Source organism: Oreochromis aureus, linkage group 8 (assembly GCF_013358895.1).
Source record: "Oreochromis aureus strain Israel breed Guangdong linkage group 8, ZZ_aureus, whole genome shotgun sequence".
Lineage (NCBI taxonomy): Eukaryota > Metazoa > Chordata > Actinopteri > Cichliformes > Cichlidae > Oreochromis > Oreochromis aureus.
In genome coordinates this window covers 20992045-21011004 of record NC_052949.1, presented here as the reverse complement: position 1 = coordinate 21011004, position 18960 = coordinate 20992045, and the positions used below count along the sequence as shown (strand labels likewise).

The following is an 18960-nucleotide window of genomic DNA, read 5'->3' as shown; positions in this document are numbered from 1 at the left end:
GGCTTCGACACAGCTCAGAAGTCTGCTCTCCGCCCTCCCTGCAGCTTTTAAAGGACCCCCTCACATCCTGGCTCTCACCTGTTCAACCCTGTTGCCCCTCGGCAGGTGCTACAGGGCACACAGACTCGGAAAGAGCATCTTCATAAGTGTCATAATCACCCTGCCACCACCAACACCTCCACTTCCTCATTCGGCGATAATTTCCCTCCTTTACAATATCACAGCTAAGTGCAATGAGCAATTTAGAATACTGTCTATTATTGCTTAAATAATTGTGCAATTCTTAAATATTTCCACCATCATACTCCATAGGATGACTGCTTGTTATTAGCATATTACTTCCTCACCATATTTGAAACACATCTTATTTATTTATTAGTTTTAATGTGAAGTACTTGTTTATGTCTACTGTGTAAATGACTGTATGCTTGTTTCATCACACATTTTATGACAATAAAAGCTTTTTAATTCTCATTCTAACATACAACAGGTATGATATTTCATACAGCCAGGTGTAGTTATGTATGTAGCTATGCCACATAACGCTGGTCTGTCATCAAAACTTGCATGCAAATCCTGAACGCAACTCAGACAGAGGCAATGAGTCACAGTCACAGAGATAGCTTTTATGAGGCAAAATCTAATCAAATGTTGCTGCTATTTACTGCTGTAGACCATTATCTGTCATGGAACACTCTATAATCAATATTGTATATGTTTGTGTTATTTTAAGGGTGTTTCTGTCAACTCTACACAAGATTTGTTCTTTTTTTATATATTTGTAACCCGAAAAAAGGTTTGGTATTTATCCCCATCGATCGCTGCCATAGTGAGAAGGGCTTGATGAAAGCCTCATAACAAATAGGGAATAACTTTGAGACACACTGCTGCCATTAAATCCACACTAAAAACAATTAACCGGTTTCCACACTTACACATGCCTGTCCACATGAAACAAGACAATGAGGTAAAAAAGACTACAGCAATATCTCTGTTTAACAAAGCATCTCCACTTTTTTGACTTGCCTTTCTCCGACGCATGTCAGTTGCTCGATCTCCGTCATCACCTCTGCTATCTCAAACTTCAACCTCTGTGAGAAACACACAGAGAAAACACAAGGCCCAGTTGGTCTTCTTTATGCTCAAGCTGGACAAAGCAAAGGGATGAGACGGGACTAAGAAAGAACTGTACGCAGTGGAAAACTAACTTTTTTCTTATGGGGAAACTGCGTGTGCAAAGATAGGCCCATTTGCATTACATACAGCATGCAAATACACCCACAGTGCCGCAGCAGCGTATAGACAACGGAAAAAAGATTGGGAATACAGTTGAGCAATTACAACCAATACATTCAGCACTGTCCTTAATTTGGCAATAAAATGACTTTCAATCAATATACAACTGTTGTAGTTAATGAACTTAGCTGCTAAGATGAAGCTAAGTCTATCCAGTTAATAGACTGTATATATTCAAGCACACACCTCTATGTCATCGAGCAGCTCTCTCTTCCTCCGCCTGATGTTCGACAGCTCATCCCTCTCCTCCACGGACAGATCCTCGGGGACTGAAACGCACGATGGAGAAAACACAGAAGACATTACCTCTCATTTGTACGCAGTTGCTATTATTATTTCTGCTATTTTAGCTCTTACTGCATAACAAAAGAGAAAAAAGTCAACTAAAAGGAGCAAAACAGGACTGCTAAATCAAATCTAGCAGTTCACTGCAAATATGTAAAAGCAGTTTTAAGGCTTATTCTCCTAACACAGTAAAGTGGGACCTTGAACAGCTGGAACAGCAGATATCAAGAGCCTGCATGTTAATTAACTAAAGACAGAGAGAGAAGGCAAAGGGTCTTAATTATTCCACTTGAAAGTGTTTAGCCCCTTCCCTCCTTCCTTCTCCATTTAGCTTGGGGGGAAAATTCTATTAATAAAACCAATCCAGATTATGTTTCTTTCATGTGAATTTGGTAATTTAACACAGCCCATGACCCCAACCCCCTCCAGCTGTGTGTGTTTTACCGCTCTGAGCAAGAAAAAAACCCCAAAACATGCAAGAGAAAAGGATGGTTTGCTTTCTTTTCCAGTGTTTCACTCTTGTTTTTCCCTCTAACTTGATCCCTCTTCTCTACAGCGCACGCTTTACTTCTCAATTTTCTACATCTTCCCGAGCACAGAGAGCCTGTGAAATCCTGCTTCATTAAGCCAACCAAAAAGCAGAACGCGTAAATCTCTCAACAGGAAAGTGGCACATCTAAAAATCATGTTCAGCTTCACATGTTGCTAAAGGGAAAAAAACAAAACCAAAAAAAAAAAAAAAACCCCCAAGAAAAACCCACCACTTGTTATTTTCCCCTCACAGTCGGGATTCTGCGCCAATTAAAAATAAAACAGGGTCACTGGGCTCAAGAGGAAGTACTCAACCCCCTTTTAATTTGACAGCTTGCAGAAGAATTGCATTCAGGGCGGCCAAGTATTGTTGTCGATGGTATTCGGATTTAGCAGTGACACAAAAGGTACTTCCTAACGCGGTTATGTAATTCTGAAGCAGCGTGAGGAGGGTCAGGTAAAGATGGGGTGGGCGGTTTTCTCCCCGGGGCCATGATTTTAATAGACAGCAGATGGGAATATGAAAGCACAATGAAAATAAAGATGTTAATTAATTAGTGTTGCTCACCTCCGGCTACCTCACATCACTTACACTACTTGCAATTCTATTGTGACCATGAATGCATGTGGCTTTGAAGACAATTACTTGGAAATTCCCAAGTTTCCCAGTTTCAAGGCTCTTTTACATGACTTTTTAATGCTTTATTTAAGTGTTTTTGAAACATTTCGCCTGCATACATCAAAGTCTGTTTGTGAATTTTACTGGTTAAAAGTTCAAGAAGGGTTGGAGGCATCTAATTAGTTGGAAGGATGTGCTCCCTGTGTCCTCCCCTTTATGAAATCTCAATCTATGCCTATATCAGCACAGTAAAGTTGTTTCTAAGCATTATCTTATGCAAAACTATAACTTAGTATTTAATGGACAGATATGAATATGGTATAAATGTTTTCCACGTTTATTGGGGGTGATACCAGCGCCAAAACCAGAAAAAAAATCAGATATCAACAGAATACAACCTGGGTGGCCTCCTGTCAGCTAAAAATGGGAAAAATGAAGCTTCAATTCACAAAACTGAACAGCAGAAAACTGGAATCTGATCTGAAGAGTCTCTATTTCTGCTGATTCAAATGTGGGACGAAAGTTTGGCCTTAATGGAGCATGGCTCCACCATCCCTCAGATCAACAGTTTAGGCTTGCTGGCGGTGGTGTGATGGTGTGTTTACTGCCTCCTTGTACCCAAATGAGCATTGTTTAAATGCCACATGGTCAACGCTGTTGACGGTGTCCATTCCTTTATGGCCACAGCGGGCCACCATGCGCCCTGTCACAAAGCTCAGATCATCTTAAACTGGTTTCTTGAACATGACGATGAGTTCACGGTACTCAAATGGCCTCCACAGTCACCAGATCTCAATTAAGTTTTGTTAAAAATGAAGTATTTTTAGCAAATACTGGATATTGTATTGTAGGTGTCAATGAAAATATATATCAAATATGTTAAGACACAGGCTAAAGCATCAGCTGAATGTGTTTTTCTTAGAAAACAAAATGGTAATCATGGTGAATGCTAACAACTAAACAGGCGGATAAAACATTTCCTGGCACCAGCTTTCTCAGGCTAAACAATCAAATTGTATTCCGGCATCTGACACCGTTTGCACCAGATGACTAATTATTAAAACAGGAAATAATCTATATATAAAAAATATATTAAAAAGGTTCTCCCAATCATTGGGCCGCTTTTATGCCTTTTGAATAATTGTCCCAGAGGACGATTTTATGCAGGAGGCATACAGCTCCATGTTTTCCATTAGCCTAAGGCTGTGCATTAGCTAATAGAGATATCCCACGGCTGCAACAACAACGTGCATGATTACAATCTTGATTCATTACAAATTGAATGAGAAGAGGATGCTCTCTTTAATGAAAGCCAAGCACCATTAGTGGCATAGCGTTATCACTATCCTTCAATCGAGGCTAGTCTTGCTGGACCTGGAGCTTTTCAAACTACATGATAACAGAGGAGGCCATAAAGCCCCTGCTATTAGTGTTTCTGGTCTACTGGATGCTCTTGCTTAGCAGTGTATGACCTTTCTTCAGAGGTGGTCCACCAATTAGATTATTAACACACCCGCCCCGTGACCTTCTATGACTTACTCAGGAAATGACTTTAGTGTCTTTAGCAAACTGGTTGCTACCAAGCCAAACGCAGCCATGCTTGAATGATAATCTACTAAAATCAATTGCGGTGTGAGTCACTGCCTCTAAGTAAACAGCAGATCTTTAGAGGGTCAAATCATACAAAAGTTAATGACACGCCGGCTTCAATTTGTGTCTAAGAAAACACAAAAAAGCTAGACACGCTTTAACTTCGTGACCTCTAGAAGAAATCCCCAATAGGTGACATTAGAAATACACGGCACCGAGTGAGAGATTCCAAAGGTTAACACTCCAACATGTGTGCGGCAAAACAAAAGGGTTCCAGCAATTTCCTGCCTTAAAAAACTAAATCTCCCCAAAATCTACTTTTAAGCATAAATCCCCTGCTGCTCTTCACACCCAAAAGCAACAACTGTTCCCCCAAACACCCACTAAAACCATGCAGGAAATCGTCTGCAAACCATCGATGTGTGTATATATATATTATATTCAAGTTATTTTTTTGGAGTAGACAGAAGAAAGGGGAAAAAATTCCCAGGCTTTGAGAAATGAGTCTCTGAATCCTGTGTTCAGACCGTTCGTGCAGGAAAAGCAGCGAGGTACTTGCAGGACATGGAGCTCACTTGAAACTGGCTGTGGTCCCAGTTGTCACTGACTTGTGTGACTGAGAGGGGATTTGTCTAGATTCACTGCCTTTAAATTGACTTTAAACGCTATAATGTATTTTAAAGTGGATGAGCTTTGAGAAAAAAAAAGGCATCCTTTTTATCCCAGTTGGCTCTGAAGCTCTATGTGTCACATGAGAGGAAGGAGGAAAGACCAGGAAGGAAACTTCCTTTGGATCCAGACCCTAATCTGTGCTCCGCTGCCCTCAATCCCTCAAACGGTGGACAAAGACATGCTTTGCATTATAGCCCAGATCATACATACCAGTGGACATGTGGATGAAAATACATATGATTACATGCACACCAAAGCCAGCTGGCACTAATCCTACACACACTCTTTACAAGCCCAGTACACTCATACAGTGTGATATATGGCAGCATATACACAGATGTTCCCAGCTGCTAGCCGCTGCCTGGCTCAGTGATGCTGGATAAAGTAATGTGATAGTTTGCGCCGGAGCAGATCACCAGGTGTAGCTATCTGCAGAGCCACGTCGGTACAAGTGATGCTGTGAGGTGAACAAGGGTTTGATACAGAAGGTCAAAGGTCATGAACGTATGCCGTATTGAAGCAAACTGGTACACAATGAAGGAAACAGCCAATGAAAACTGACTTCTCTAATGGCAGATTGTTGCTCCTTTAAGTGTTAAACTAAAGCGGTCAGTGTTGATGGGTTTTTCTGATGATGGTGTTTGGGCTTTTAGGTATAACAATATAAAGATAATGTGGAACATGACGGTCCTGGTCTATCGTGTCACAAGAGACGTTCCTGGGTGGCTAACATGGCCTCTAGTTTTAACTACCTCTGGGGGTCACCATCAAAATCTGGGGCTCGAGAGGCTGAAGAGCCTTTACACTGATTGCTCTGTTAATCTGCAGTTTTTGGGCTGGAGACCTCCTGCTGTGAGTGCATTTGTTTGAGTGTGTGGTTGCATAGGAGGTGGTCTGCACATGATGTCCTTGTTATATTGCACATCTGTTCGGCATCAGCACTATGTCAATATTTGATGTGATGCTTCCGCAGCCTTATGCCGGTGGCTAAAGTAACTATGATCGGATGATTTGATTGGCCAGAGAAGGCATTTTTGTTGGAGCTGAGGGGATGAGTACAGTTCAAACAGCATCACTTTCACACACTGGAACTCTCCAGTCCTGGATGCTCCAGGTTATAGACAGATTAATATTTTTCTGAGCTCATAAAGTCAAGTTCTCACTGAGAAGAATGGCTACACCCAGTACACTACAAGTATCCAGACACTGTACTCATGATAGTGACCAAGTTTGATGTGGAAAGTTGTACCCGTCTGACCCTGCACAGTCACTGTCTTTGCTGCATGATAAAAAGGGTGTTAGCATATATGCTGTGCTCACAGCAAATGAAAAATGAGATTTCTATTGATGCATTAAAGGCCCACATTATGGCTGCAGCGTGAAACAGTGACATCACTAAGCCCAATCATCATTTGCATCTGCGCTGAGGGTGCAGGTACTTGCTGCAGTATTCTTCTCTGAGCGATAGGCGTACCAGCGCTAGCATTGGAGTAGAAGAACTTGGTCTACACCAATGACTGTAGAAATTGGTGTACACACTTTGAGGATTATGTTTGATAAATGGCTGAACAGCCTGTAAATTATTACAAAACTAAACAACCAGCACAACCGTTATCAAATGTTACACGAAACAGAATAAGTGCTACACAGAACGATACCAACAAAATCCTTCGGCTCTAACAGCATCGTCGCTTTTATACGTGTAAAATTCGAGCCTTACACGGTCAAACCTCATTTGGATGCAGTCCCAGTTTCAGCAGGCAAAGATGGACAACACTGATATGACAACACATTTTGAAAAGCGACATGTATGTGGCTGATCATTTCCTTTGCTTCCTGTGGGTGTCAGCTGACGGACAAGCAGCAGAATGCAACGCTTTATCTGATATGTGCATGCTCGCCTCCGATATTGTGATAGATATCTAGCCAGGGAGCAATTTTGAAATCCGAATTTGGTACCTGTTATTTTGCACGTATCACTGAACAAGAGCAAACTTCTGATATCTCGAGTGATGCAGACTACGTGCAGGCAGCGGCGGAGAACCGGAGCTGGATGACGGGCACAGACTTCTGTTAAACAGGAGCTCTGCGCTGGCCTTCAGCCCGCTCTGAGATCTGGGATGTTCCTGTGATGGTTGTGTCGCTGCCTGCAAAAACACCGACTCTGGTGGACCACCCTGATCATGTTCACAATGAGACCAGAACAACACTTTAGAAGCCACCCACAACGTCAAGGTAATTGCTCTCTCTTGGTATTGACTCCCAAGTTCACTATAGTTATTATACATGGATCACCTCAAAATATCCAAATATCCAGATGGCCACCTGGCAGATCAAATACTTTCCATTTAAAAAAAAACAAAAAACAAAATCTCAGTTCTTATCCAAGTCTAGTTGAACACAGACGTGAAAATATATACTTGATCGAGAAAACGGTGCAGGAAATGAAAGGAGAAAGTGCCCGGATATTTTATTAAACTTCAAAAGTTTTCTCCAAAGAGGGAATGACTCAGAGCAGCATTGCCATGGATTTAGGAGAGTCTGATGTTGAGCCTCACTAATATAGGATTTTAAAGTCGATACAGATATTGATGCCAATACTGACATTACGCAGGTTATTTAAAAATCTGGTATTCCTACATATTGGCTGATTTTCAGACATACAAAACATTAACAGATACCCTTACTCATTTATGCTCTCCACCGACGCTGCTCGGATCAGCTGGTGGTTGTATTTGTGGACTTTGCAGAGTGCCCTCTTTTGGACAAACTGTGCAACATCAAGCACGACATAGTTGAAGGGTGTTTCTCTGGTCTCGTTTTTACTTTTTAACTTTTCATCCGTTGGATGTTATAAATGCAGATACTGATATATCAGGAAATAGCTAATATCAGCCAATAATAGGTTCAATGGCAGAAGTGCAAATAATAGAGGTACACCTCTATGAACTACCCTGAAAACCTAACCAGCAGTATGTATTTAAAGGGACATTTCACCCCAAGAAAAACTACATTTCTATATTTTCCCTCTGGCCTGTGCAGCCATTTATGCATCTTGATTGTAGAATAAATAAACAGAACTGTCTCTTAAATATGCTGGAAAAAACGCATAAAAAGCTCAGTAAACAAACCTTACAGTGGGTATTTTAATGCACAATGTTTTTCTTTGTATAAAAGTGCAACCACTTTGGTACAAAGCATCTTAAGGGAACTGCTGTTGTGATTTGGCAGCATATAAATAAAATTGAACTGAAGCAGCAGTGATATCGCTGTGCAGACGGACTCACGCAAAGGCTAGGGTTTGTATCAAGATGTTCAAAGATTAGAAGCGTAACAATTTTGTAACTGATACAAAACCGCGATATAAGCCTCCGCGATAGCAAATCGCAATTGCATCTTCCCATAACGTGACAGCCATGCTGTTAATGGGTGATTAGAGAACACAGCTTTGGAGTCTGGAAGAAAACTAACACTCTCAGATCATTCAGATAACATACTAACTGCTAATGTATCATAATAATAGACAGTTTTTAAATCCACTCACAATCGAGTGATCAGCCCTGTGGTAAAAAAGATTTTCTTCACTTTTTTTGTAATTCATCCCCTCTGAAAGAAAAACCAAGAATGGATTGTTTGTTGGTTTTAGAGAATTCTTATGCACAAAGTAAACATTTATGACCTTTCCCCTCAGCTGTGCCTTATTTTTTAGCAAGCACTATAACAATACATGTCAGCCAAGTAGTTAATAATAAGCCTACATCACTGTTCAGCTGTAGTACATAACAGAGGAAAAACACATGCAGTTCATTTTTGGGACGAAATGTTCCTTTAATATATGGCCTGACATAAGCGCCGACAGTGAGACTGACCTAAGATATGTAGTAGTGGTTGAAAAGTAACCCACGTATTTGTGCTGAGGTGAGAATGGGTTTGGCGTCCTCCATTTCTATCCAGCCAGCAGCCAAGAAAAACATGTAAGTATCACAGCCACCCCCACTACTCACTCCCTCCTTTCAGGCCTGCCTGTATGATTGGCTGGACCCGGTTTTCTCCTTTCTCCTAAACTGGACCCAACGTTCCCCTTCAGCTGAAATTACTCAGACGCTGTAGGCCCAGATCTCTGCTGCTGTCTGTCTGTGTTGGTCCCCGCAGTGAAACACACTCATTTAATTTGCCGAGCCTTTTGTCTCCCATCTGCTCTCCGTCTCGCACTTAAAGAGATTCCTCCTTTCAAAGCTCGAAGCAATAATTCCAGGCAAAGCGTCCCCCTATTTGCAACAGCAGAAACATTGCCTCACTGACAAACAGTTACAATGTCTTGTTTCTCTCTTTCTCTCTCACACACACACACACACACACACGAAAACACACACCTACTACCATGGAGATGGGAACATGTTGCGAAGCCTCCACAGTCTCTCTTCTAATCAGGTCCATATGTAGTCGTCTCTCCCGACACTATAATAACGCAGTTTGTTACGAGCCCCGACTCAATCCTTGCGCATCATGCGCCAGCGCTGTCTTTGTGTGTTTGTCTACTTACATGTGGTGTAATGCAACTGTATGTTTAATCTTCTAATGTTGCACCACAAAACCCATAATCTTGGTAGTCAAAATGAATTTCTGTTCTTTCCAAATCTCCCCTTAAGCTTTTAAATAACACAGCCTGCCTACTGGGTCAACCAGTGAGATTTTAAGAGTTCATTTTAGCACTTTTTTTTGGGCAATTGCTTGTGAAGACACAAAATAGACACATTTGCCTAAACCACTGCAGACAGTCATTTCAGACTACTCGGGTGCTGTACGGCGTTTGGAAGGGTGAATTATATGGAGCTCTATGCTCTATGGATTTTTCTTTATTTTTTAATTACATTTGGATAAATGTTAAGCTAATTTAAACTCACCCTCTTCTGGCTTTTAGCTTTAAGCAGGATTACTATTAGTCTTCTCACATAACATTTGGTAAGAAAGCGAATGAGTGCTTCTCAAAATCCCCATCTATTCAGATGACTGGCATTAGTTTTTTTTATGTAACACAATTATCTGCAGATTTTACACTTTTTATATACAGTATTGATCAACTACATGTTGGATATGGGAAATCTAATTATTACCAAAATATATTACTGGATGTTGCTGCGGGGTTATGTTTATCTTCATTCAATCCAAAACAGAAGTTATTTTGTTTGTTATCACAGAAAAATATCCAAAGTTGAAGAAAATGGTTTCGGCTTAGTTGGACTATACTTAGCACCTGACAACACAACTGCAAGTCATCAACTTTGGGAACTTCTCGTTCTTGTTGTTTCTATTTTGTCCCGTTTGTTCTTTGTGGTTTCTCTGTGCTCCTCTTTTTTTGTCTTCTCTTTCCCCTCAAGAGCCCATCTTTCCAGGAAGACTCATCTTTTCAAGCAGTCGTGACATCTCCCTCTGAGCTTCTGCTCTGATGAAACCAACATGATCTGGCTGTATCGCACATGTGATGTTACAAAAGAAAGAAAGCCCCCCCAAAAAAAAAGAAAAAAGAAAAACAGGCACATGACCAGCTGAAACAATCAAAGCGTTTGGTGTTTGGTGTTTTCAGCCACTGGTTACGGCCACAATGGCAGTTACACTAAGGGCTTCACCGGGGTCGTCTAGGAGATTAAAAAAGAAACTGTCTGCTCTTAAGTAGGATTTATGTGTAACTGCAAGGATTCTGTAATCATGAACACTTGTCAAACCCTCTGCCTTAACTTATGGAAATGTACCTGCACGCATTCTCAATCATCCAGGTAAGTAAATCCCCAAAAGTTGATTCTGTTCATTGCGACGTAGCGTTTTCGGTGGGAGAAACATTTCGTCACTCATCCAAGTGACTTCTTCTGTCTCAGAAGACCCACCTCATCAGGCCAGGACTCCTCAGTCTATTTACACCTACAGACCAGTGGACACTCTTTCAAGGATGAGGATGTACACATCCTGGATGGGGAGGAGCAGGGTTTGAGCTGGGAGTCAAGGAGGCCATTTACGTGAAAAGGGAAAGACCATCTCTGAATCGAGGAGGGGGCCTAAGGGTACATCTTTCACCATCTTACAATGCTGTGATTGCAGCCATTCCCCAGTGAATGGTACTCATGGCCATTGATCAGTGGTCTTTGATCAATGAGCTCTGATCAGGGGTTGTTGATTAATGGTCATGAGAATTTGCATGTTAATGATCAAGGAACTGACCTCACAGCCCATTGTTTCTTCAGTGGTGCTAGTTTGAGTCATTATGCAAATGTACTGTTTATAAGGTTGGGGAAACCTGCAGTCAGCTGAGACTGAAGAAGTCACCTGGATGAGTGATGAAACGTTTCTCCCACTGAAAACGCAACATCCAGATGAACAGAATCAACTTTTGGGGATTTACCTACACGTTGCATCGACTGCAATGACTGATTGCATTTTCAGCTACTTTGGCTTTTCCTCTTTTTTTTGAGTCGACTGGAAGAGAACAGACCAACTTGAAGAGAGAAACTCCACCACCAATTAGTATTTTGGCAGCAAACATGCAAAGCAATGCAGGTACACCAGCACAAGTATTAAAGCTGGTAGCCCTGTTGGCCACTTCTGCATGCTGCGTTAGAGGCTCTACATAGATTCAGTGCAGTAGTATAAAATCATTCACTCTGTAATATTGTGCTTTTACAGCAGTTCAGACCACAGCTATCATCAGACAGCAATGTTATGTCTAATGTGACATGTTAAGTATTGGCTGCATCTTGCAGAGCTTGTGGCAAAATCTTTGCACAGACCGACACATAAACCCAGGTTAAAGTGCTCTAAACCATCTTTGGGGTAGGTCCGTCTAGAGTAGGTGTCTCCCAGACCACATTTTTAACCATAATGCCACAGAGAGAGAGACAGACAGACTCACAAAGCAAAAACAACACTATTCATGCTGTCGCCACTAGTAAACATGTATCCACCCATTCAGCACCAGCACCATTTACTTTCAGCCTCCCAGGGTGATGGATACCTACAGAGCAGCCACAGCTCGCCTCAAGTAACTGTCTGATGTCCTCCCACTCACTCGCCCTACAGCCACAACAAAGACCATACCCCAATCACACCAACTTCCCCTTCTTACCAACTAATCTCCCTCAGAGCTTAAGTTCTGTGTAGACTCAAAAGCCATCTTATCTTGAGTTTCACGCCTGCCGGGGTGAATATGATATGAAATAATTGCATCCAGTCTGATGTCCATTGAGAGTTGATTGCACAGAAACGCAAAGAAGAAGGGCATTTTAATTTTTTTTTTTACTGAAGCTCTTTCACTGCAAGAGAAGACTGATCAGAAAGCCTGCGTGTGCTTTTAGGAGACACAGTAACTGCCATTGTGGTGTGTTCCATTAACAGGTCTTTACATTCAGATATGAGATGTTATTTCAGAACACACTCACAGTCCAAAGACAGCAGGAGAATGGAAGGAAAGGCCTTTCCCATATAACTTTTCCCACGGTCAGATAGAGAGAAGAGTGCTGATTGACTCACTCGGGTTATCGTGACAGTTAAACAGGAAACATGGACAGAAAAGCCTGACGAGGCTCAACAAAAACAAACAGTTTTGCACATTTTGGGCGTCTACACCGACTTTGCCACAAAGAGCTTCATTCAGGCTTTAAAGGTGTTGGAAATTTCTATTCACTTCAGCATTTTAATACTCCCAAGTCTGCACAAACAGCTCAGCTCGCAATAACCCTTGACTGAAGCATCACAGAGCTCCTACGAAGGAAAGGAAATACAAATTTTTTTTTTTTTAAAAATCCAAGAGTAAAAATCCATGGCCTCAATCCAGCCATTCAGTGAACTGCTTCCTAGCCAGCTCCTGCGTCTGTGTTCTTTCCACTTCTCCATTCAGCTATACAATGATGCTAAAAATAGACACATGAGTAATAAAAACATTTTGAAGCCTGTTGCTGATTTCATCCAATCTGAAGCCAGGCCCTGTCTGCTCTGTGGCATGCAAGCTGAGCAGAGAAGCGCCAACTCTGATTAGTGAGTGCAGTAAACATGCACTAATGAATCCCATGCTGCAGCTGAGTACCACAAACAATGCACAGTGGCACTGTTTATAGTTTCGTTCAGCGTGGGGATAACTGTAGTTAAGAAATATAAGTTCTACTTGCAGGATGGGACAACTCCACACACTGCACAGTAGTAGGTGCTCTACAAGTTCTTGATTCTGTCTGCAAATTGCAATAACCCCGCCCCCCCAGATCACACACTTTGAGGCAGAGCAATAAGTTGCAAACACAAGCATGACTTTTCCCCTTGCAATGAGTTGCTTACTGTATGGTTGTTGACATGCATTGAAATCTAGCCAATGTAACATGCTTGACAGTGTAAAAAATGTACAGTTGTAGGACTGGTGCTACGATCTAAGTCTCTTAACCATCCAATAGAAATGCAGCATGAAATGAGGAGCAGATCACACTGGCGCTGCTGTGAAGTAAAACAAAACAAAACTCATTCACACCTGCCAAAGGAAATGTTTGGGATTCCATAAAGGAATGTGCCTATTATGGACTCTTTTGTGTATGATGTGTCCTCCAGCTGTTATAGTGATAGCACCACGGAGGCCGCAGCATGGAAGGAAAGCTGAACAATGTGAAATAACTGTGAGGTCATTGGACAGCCTACATCTGTTTGTTTTTGTTTTTGTAGTGAATGCATAAGATTCCTTAAATGTGACAATCGGCAGGTGTTTAAGAGATGAATGGCAAATCCAAAGTTTGCTCTCCTTTTCCCTCTGTTTTGGTCTCCACCTGCACCTGAGATAAATAACTAAATGCTCCACTGTGTTTAGTGGTTTAGTGTTTATGTGGTCGCTTACCGTTTGGTGCAGGGACGCCAGCACGCAGTCGTTTTAGCGGCTTTTGTTTAGATAGACGGCCGCAAGTTGCGACTAGAGAGTGAACAACACCAAGCACAGTAAAAACCTTTCAACGAGTCGTGGGCGGCAACTGGATTTAAACACAAAAAATTAAAGTCTTTTCACATCATACGCTGATTTTATTTGCAGACTGTCAACACAGTGCGATCAGTTAGTCAGGCCCAAAGCATATTCTTAATGGGTCATTAAGCTAAAGAGAGCTGCAGAGGCGGGTGGTAATTTTTCCCTGATTGGTTCATGATTACAAGCAAAGCCAGCTCACAGCATACATCATCGCCTGATCACCTGATAATCAGTGTTAGCATAAAGCATTGATTATAGCGATTTTGGTGCACACCTGTAATCTACCCAAAAAAAAGGCCTCTCATATCAAAAACCTCAGTGTCGCCTTGTCATTCTGGACCCAGCTGCATGTTCCCATACACTGTTTACAGTTACAGAGGAGGAGGGTTGAGGGAGCATTAGCTCTTTGTGTACTGTTGCTTAATCCTATAAAATATGATGTCATCTGTTGGGCCTCTGTTGTTCTCAGATTGGCTCAACGGTGCAGAACAAATGATGCCCTTAACTTTGAACATATGTTGTGCAGTTTGCATGCAGGCTGGACACACAGGCGTGGGAACACGGTCCCATAATGTGCACATATGTTAGAATGCAAGATAAGAGAGCTACAAAGCACAGTTTGCAACAAGGCAGCTCAACATGCATTGAGCTAAAGGTCTGCAAAATCACCACGGCACTGACATCACAAAGTTTTTTCAGTGATCTGACATAAAAATGTAGCAGAACACACCTCTGAGTCTTTGACATTACTGACTTTGTGCAGCTGCCCGTTAAGTGACTGGCAGACAGATTCAGGCGCCAAGTGCCTTTGGCTTAGCATCAGCGTATCAAAGTGCGCATGTGAACAATTTTAAGTGATGGGAGGCAGTGAGAACGTGAGTAAGCGCTCCAGAGCTCTCAATTAATTTAACATGTATGGAAAGTTATTTGAAAAATCCGCTACGCACACTGCTGCATGTAATCTCAACAAGCTTGTGTCCTATATTTCAGATTTAATCACACACAGCGTGCCTCGGTGCTCTTGAGCTCTCTCTTCTTGTCACATGATTTTTTTGGGGGGGGGATCGGTATCTCTATGATTGACCTCATATGAGGAGCTGGCTTGTAGTGCGCATGATTTTAAGGGAAAATGGAACAACCACACTAACTCCTCATGGGTTAGAGTCCAAACAGAATGACTGTAAAATAATATTCATGTCTGTAAGCCTCTGAAATAACACATTTAAAACTCTTCTCCTAAAACACACATGAAAAGAGAGATCTTTGTTCACAGCTAGCTGTTTTCCCTCTGGTAAAGCTAAAATATGAATATTCCTTGCCCTTTGGATCATGAATCAGCACAGTTACCTTTGTGGCACATTAGATCTTCCTATTTCTTGTTGATAACTGGCCCTAGAGTGAGAGCGTAGAGTGAGAAATCAATACGCCTGATTTTGGCAGCAAATATGCAAACATTAATATTCACACAAATCCTCCAAAATATAGTCATTTATTTGTCTATTATATAAATATTCTTACATTGATGGATGCTCATATTAAACAGTTTCAAATAATGGGGTCAGAGTATGTATAAGTAGTCCTTGTAAAGCAAGAGCTCAGCTTTCAGACTGCCCTAAATGTTCAGTTCATGTGTTTCTTTTCAACTCTTATCAATACGGTGATCTCAGGCAAACAGCTCTGATTGTTTGAGAGGGGCAGCCAATCAGAAGGAAGCTAGCCTAAATGGAGATGCGCTAAAGAACGCCAGTTTCAGACAGAGAATGGAGATGATTTTTAAGCGTGAATCATGCAAAGCTACCCGAGTGGAATTCAAATAAAACTAAACACGGACATCAGCTAAAGGGCATACATTTGGAAATATCTGTGTCATCTGTATCACTTTCATTCAAATTCAGGGCTTTCCTCATATTCAGGTAATTCAAGCATGACACCGATGAGGGTAAAAAAGAAAAAGTGGAAGTTCAGGGGAACGCCTCTCCTGCCTCTACTAATCTCACAGTTTAACCGCCAAACTGTTATCAGACTATATCCATTTGTTTACACTACATTGTATTCGAGGACTTCAGGCCAGAAGACGGTTAGGATTAACTGCTCGGAAGCATCCCGCATGTGTGTCGCTCCCCACCATCATTTAATAACCAACTCAGAGCTGCAGCCACCATGTGTGGTAATCTGGGTTATGTTGCACTCGCCTGAACTGGTTGAATTCATTCAGCTTTACCACCAAAACCCACCGTCAGGACTGCTTTATGCTAGCTTTAATACCCAAGTCATGACAGAGTCTCCGGACAGTCAGCGCACACTGGACATCACTAGTGAGCTCCTCATGCTTAACTTCCACCTACATACCAAGATCAATAATGTAAATCTTGCATCTAATTCAATAATGAGTTCAGTTTACAGTATTTCATTTTACTACAAGAACTAGCAGTACAACTTCAGATAGACTTTAATGAAATGTGCAATGGGTGTCACTATTCCTCAAATAACCTCATTTTTAATCTTAGAACTGCTCATGAAAGAAGAACCTTTCACAAGAAAATGTACTATCCTCCATATGGAAGGATGCCTGTCAGATATCTTATCAATTTCCACCAGTTTACAGGCTTCACATGGCGCCAAGAGATAGTGAGAGATACTTCAAAGCAAAGCAGAGAGACATCAAACAGATGGAAAAGGAGCATGCAGGGAAAATTTTGCTTTGTGTAGCTTCCCCCCCCCCCTTCTTTCCTGATTTCTGCCAAGATCAGGCTCTCACCTGCGATGAATGAGGGCATGCAAATCATTACAGGGCTGCCCTGTATCTGAAAAACGCTCTTTTATCAGCAGGTATGTATTATCAGGGTACACGGCGACCGACCGTGGAAGACTGGGAATGTCTAAACAAGACAACCTCATGTCTTCGCGCATCCTTGCGTCCTCGCACACATCCATCCATACCGTCCTCTCTGTGTCCCCCTCCCCTGCGCGCAGACTGAGAGGGAGAGAAAACCAGTGTGGGAGAAAGGAAAACAGCCTCACCGTGATTGTCTTCGTCCATATCGACTCTACCAGCGACCTGGCAGTTCCAGCTGAAGGTGTGAAACCTCGCGGGAAATTCTGTTTAGCTGTCTTTACCGGGATTTTCTTTCCGTCCACTGACACATAGGCGAAGCCGGCGGTGTGTTGACAGATGGGTGAAGTGGACCGGTGAGCAGATGTCAGCGGCGAAATTAACAGAAAACAAAAAAGAAAAAAAGGGAGAAGAAGGGAGGGAGGTGAAGAAGAAGCCTCGGTGTATATTAAAAGAAGCTCCTTAATTGCACGAGTGAGGTGAGATGATGAGATGTGAGGCAGCTGCTTTCTTGTCCCTCTGCTCCATCCTCAGCTGCTCCGTCTGCGTTCACACCAGCTACACTGCAACCAGGGCGACGTCACCAAGGCCCGCCCCCCCAAAATAACACCCCCACACCAACGATACACTACACTTCACACACAATGTAACAGGCACTTACTGATTAACCAAAGTAAAATGAGTGATGTGGGGTATTTAAAAATCAAGCAAAATACTGTAAAGCATTGTGATATTTAAAATGAAATTACTCACTCAAAAAAGAAAGAAAAAACAAAATCCCTGCACATGTGATTTTTAAAAAATTTAGATTACAATTATTCTTGCAATTTTATCAAGGTTTTTTTTTTTAAAGAAAGAAAAGAAAATGGTAAGAAATTCCCACAAAAGTTAAATTCAATTTAATTCAGTTTTCTTTATTTAGCGCCAAATCACAACAGCAGCTGCCTCAAGGTGCTTTACATTGTAAGGTAAAGATCCTACAATAATACAAAGAAACCAAAGAAAACCCCCCAAATCATATGGCCCCCTATGAACAAGCCCTTTGACGACAGTGGGAAGAAAAAACCTCCTTTCAGAGACCTGTTAAAGTAAAACCTTGACACATTCACACTACAAATCTCACACTTATTAAAGCAAATGAAAAAAAATTGTTTGAAGATGAAACAGCAAATCTTGACATTTCAGATGCTGAAACCAAAATACATACATACAATAAATAAGTCCCCCGTTTTAGCATATCAGCTAAAGAACTTAATGGAAATACTAATTGTTGCCCTTCCTAATGTAAATACCTGATTTTATCAGACATGTACATCTTTGTTATCTGTTTGATGTAGAGTTAAATGTATTATTTACTTACAGTTTCTCTGAACAGTCATGCAACTCCAGTGTTCTTGATGCAGTGATGACTTCAGCAGTGTTAGATTCACATGACTACCCAGAAAAACTGTTTCTATCATTCTAAATGAAGACATTATCCAAGCGAGGATGCAGCATATGAATTATACAGTATGTGGAAACTATTGAGATTATTTATGACCACAAAAAAAGCTCAGTCAGGGATTAACCTCATTAATCAATGATGTGAAGATAAACCAATAAGAAACATGTCAGAGGTGTTGGATTATGGATCAGATTGTTGTTTTATCCCTTAAAACTAGTCACTTCACATTATATTTCATCATAAGGTGATTACATCATATTATATCATTTTGATTAACATTATTGATTTGCTCAGATGTTTTCCCAATGCATTTATTTGCATCAATTACAAGATCAGTGGTTAACTTGTGAGCAAAGTCTAAATATCTGTTTTAAAGGTGCTTTTTGCACTCCGACCTATATACCTGCCTCAATGTTGTTGATGCTGGCATGACGACACCTTTGAGGGCTCACCGCCAAAGGAGTCTGACTCACTGAGGATTTTCCAGCAAAGCCACGCCAGCAGTCCGACTGCAAAGAACATGAAATGCATATGAAAGTGCACAACCCAGAGCTCAGGAAGGGAGTTGTTGCTGAGGACATATTGTGCAGCACTACAGGGGCACAATGGAAAAAAGCTACAGAGCAGGAAGTGATGTGATGGGCCTGTCCTCCTCCACCCTCGCAGCATTATGAAATCTGACCTCTTTCAAAGTGAAGGTTCAATCA

At 41.5% G+C, this 18960-nt stretch overlaps 1 protein-coding gene across 1 annotated transcript in view; it reads right to left on the bottom strand.

Annotated features, from left to right (window-relative positions):
* The window catches only part of LOC116320162 (cytohesin-3), a 31975-nt gene extending 14570 nt beyond the window's left edge, over nucleotides 1-17405 (bottom strand). The window contains exons 1-3 of the mRNA XM_031739696.2: nucleotides 16998-17405; nucleotides 1483-1565; nucleotides 1027-1091 (exon numbers count right to left, since the gene is read on the bottom strand). Of these exons, the coding sequence (XP_031595556.1) occupies nucleotides 1027-1091; nucleotides 1483-1565; nucleotides 16998-17016 (167 nt within the window). The 5' untranslated portion in view covers nucleotides 17017-17405. The remainder of the gene's footprint in view (nucleotides 1-1026; nucleotides 1092-1482; nucleotides 1566-16997) is intronic.
* Between the last annotated feature and the right edge of the window lie 1555 nt (nucleotides 17406-18960).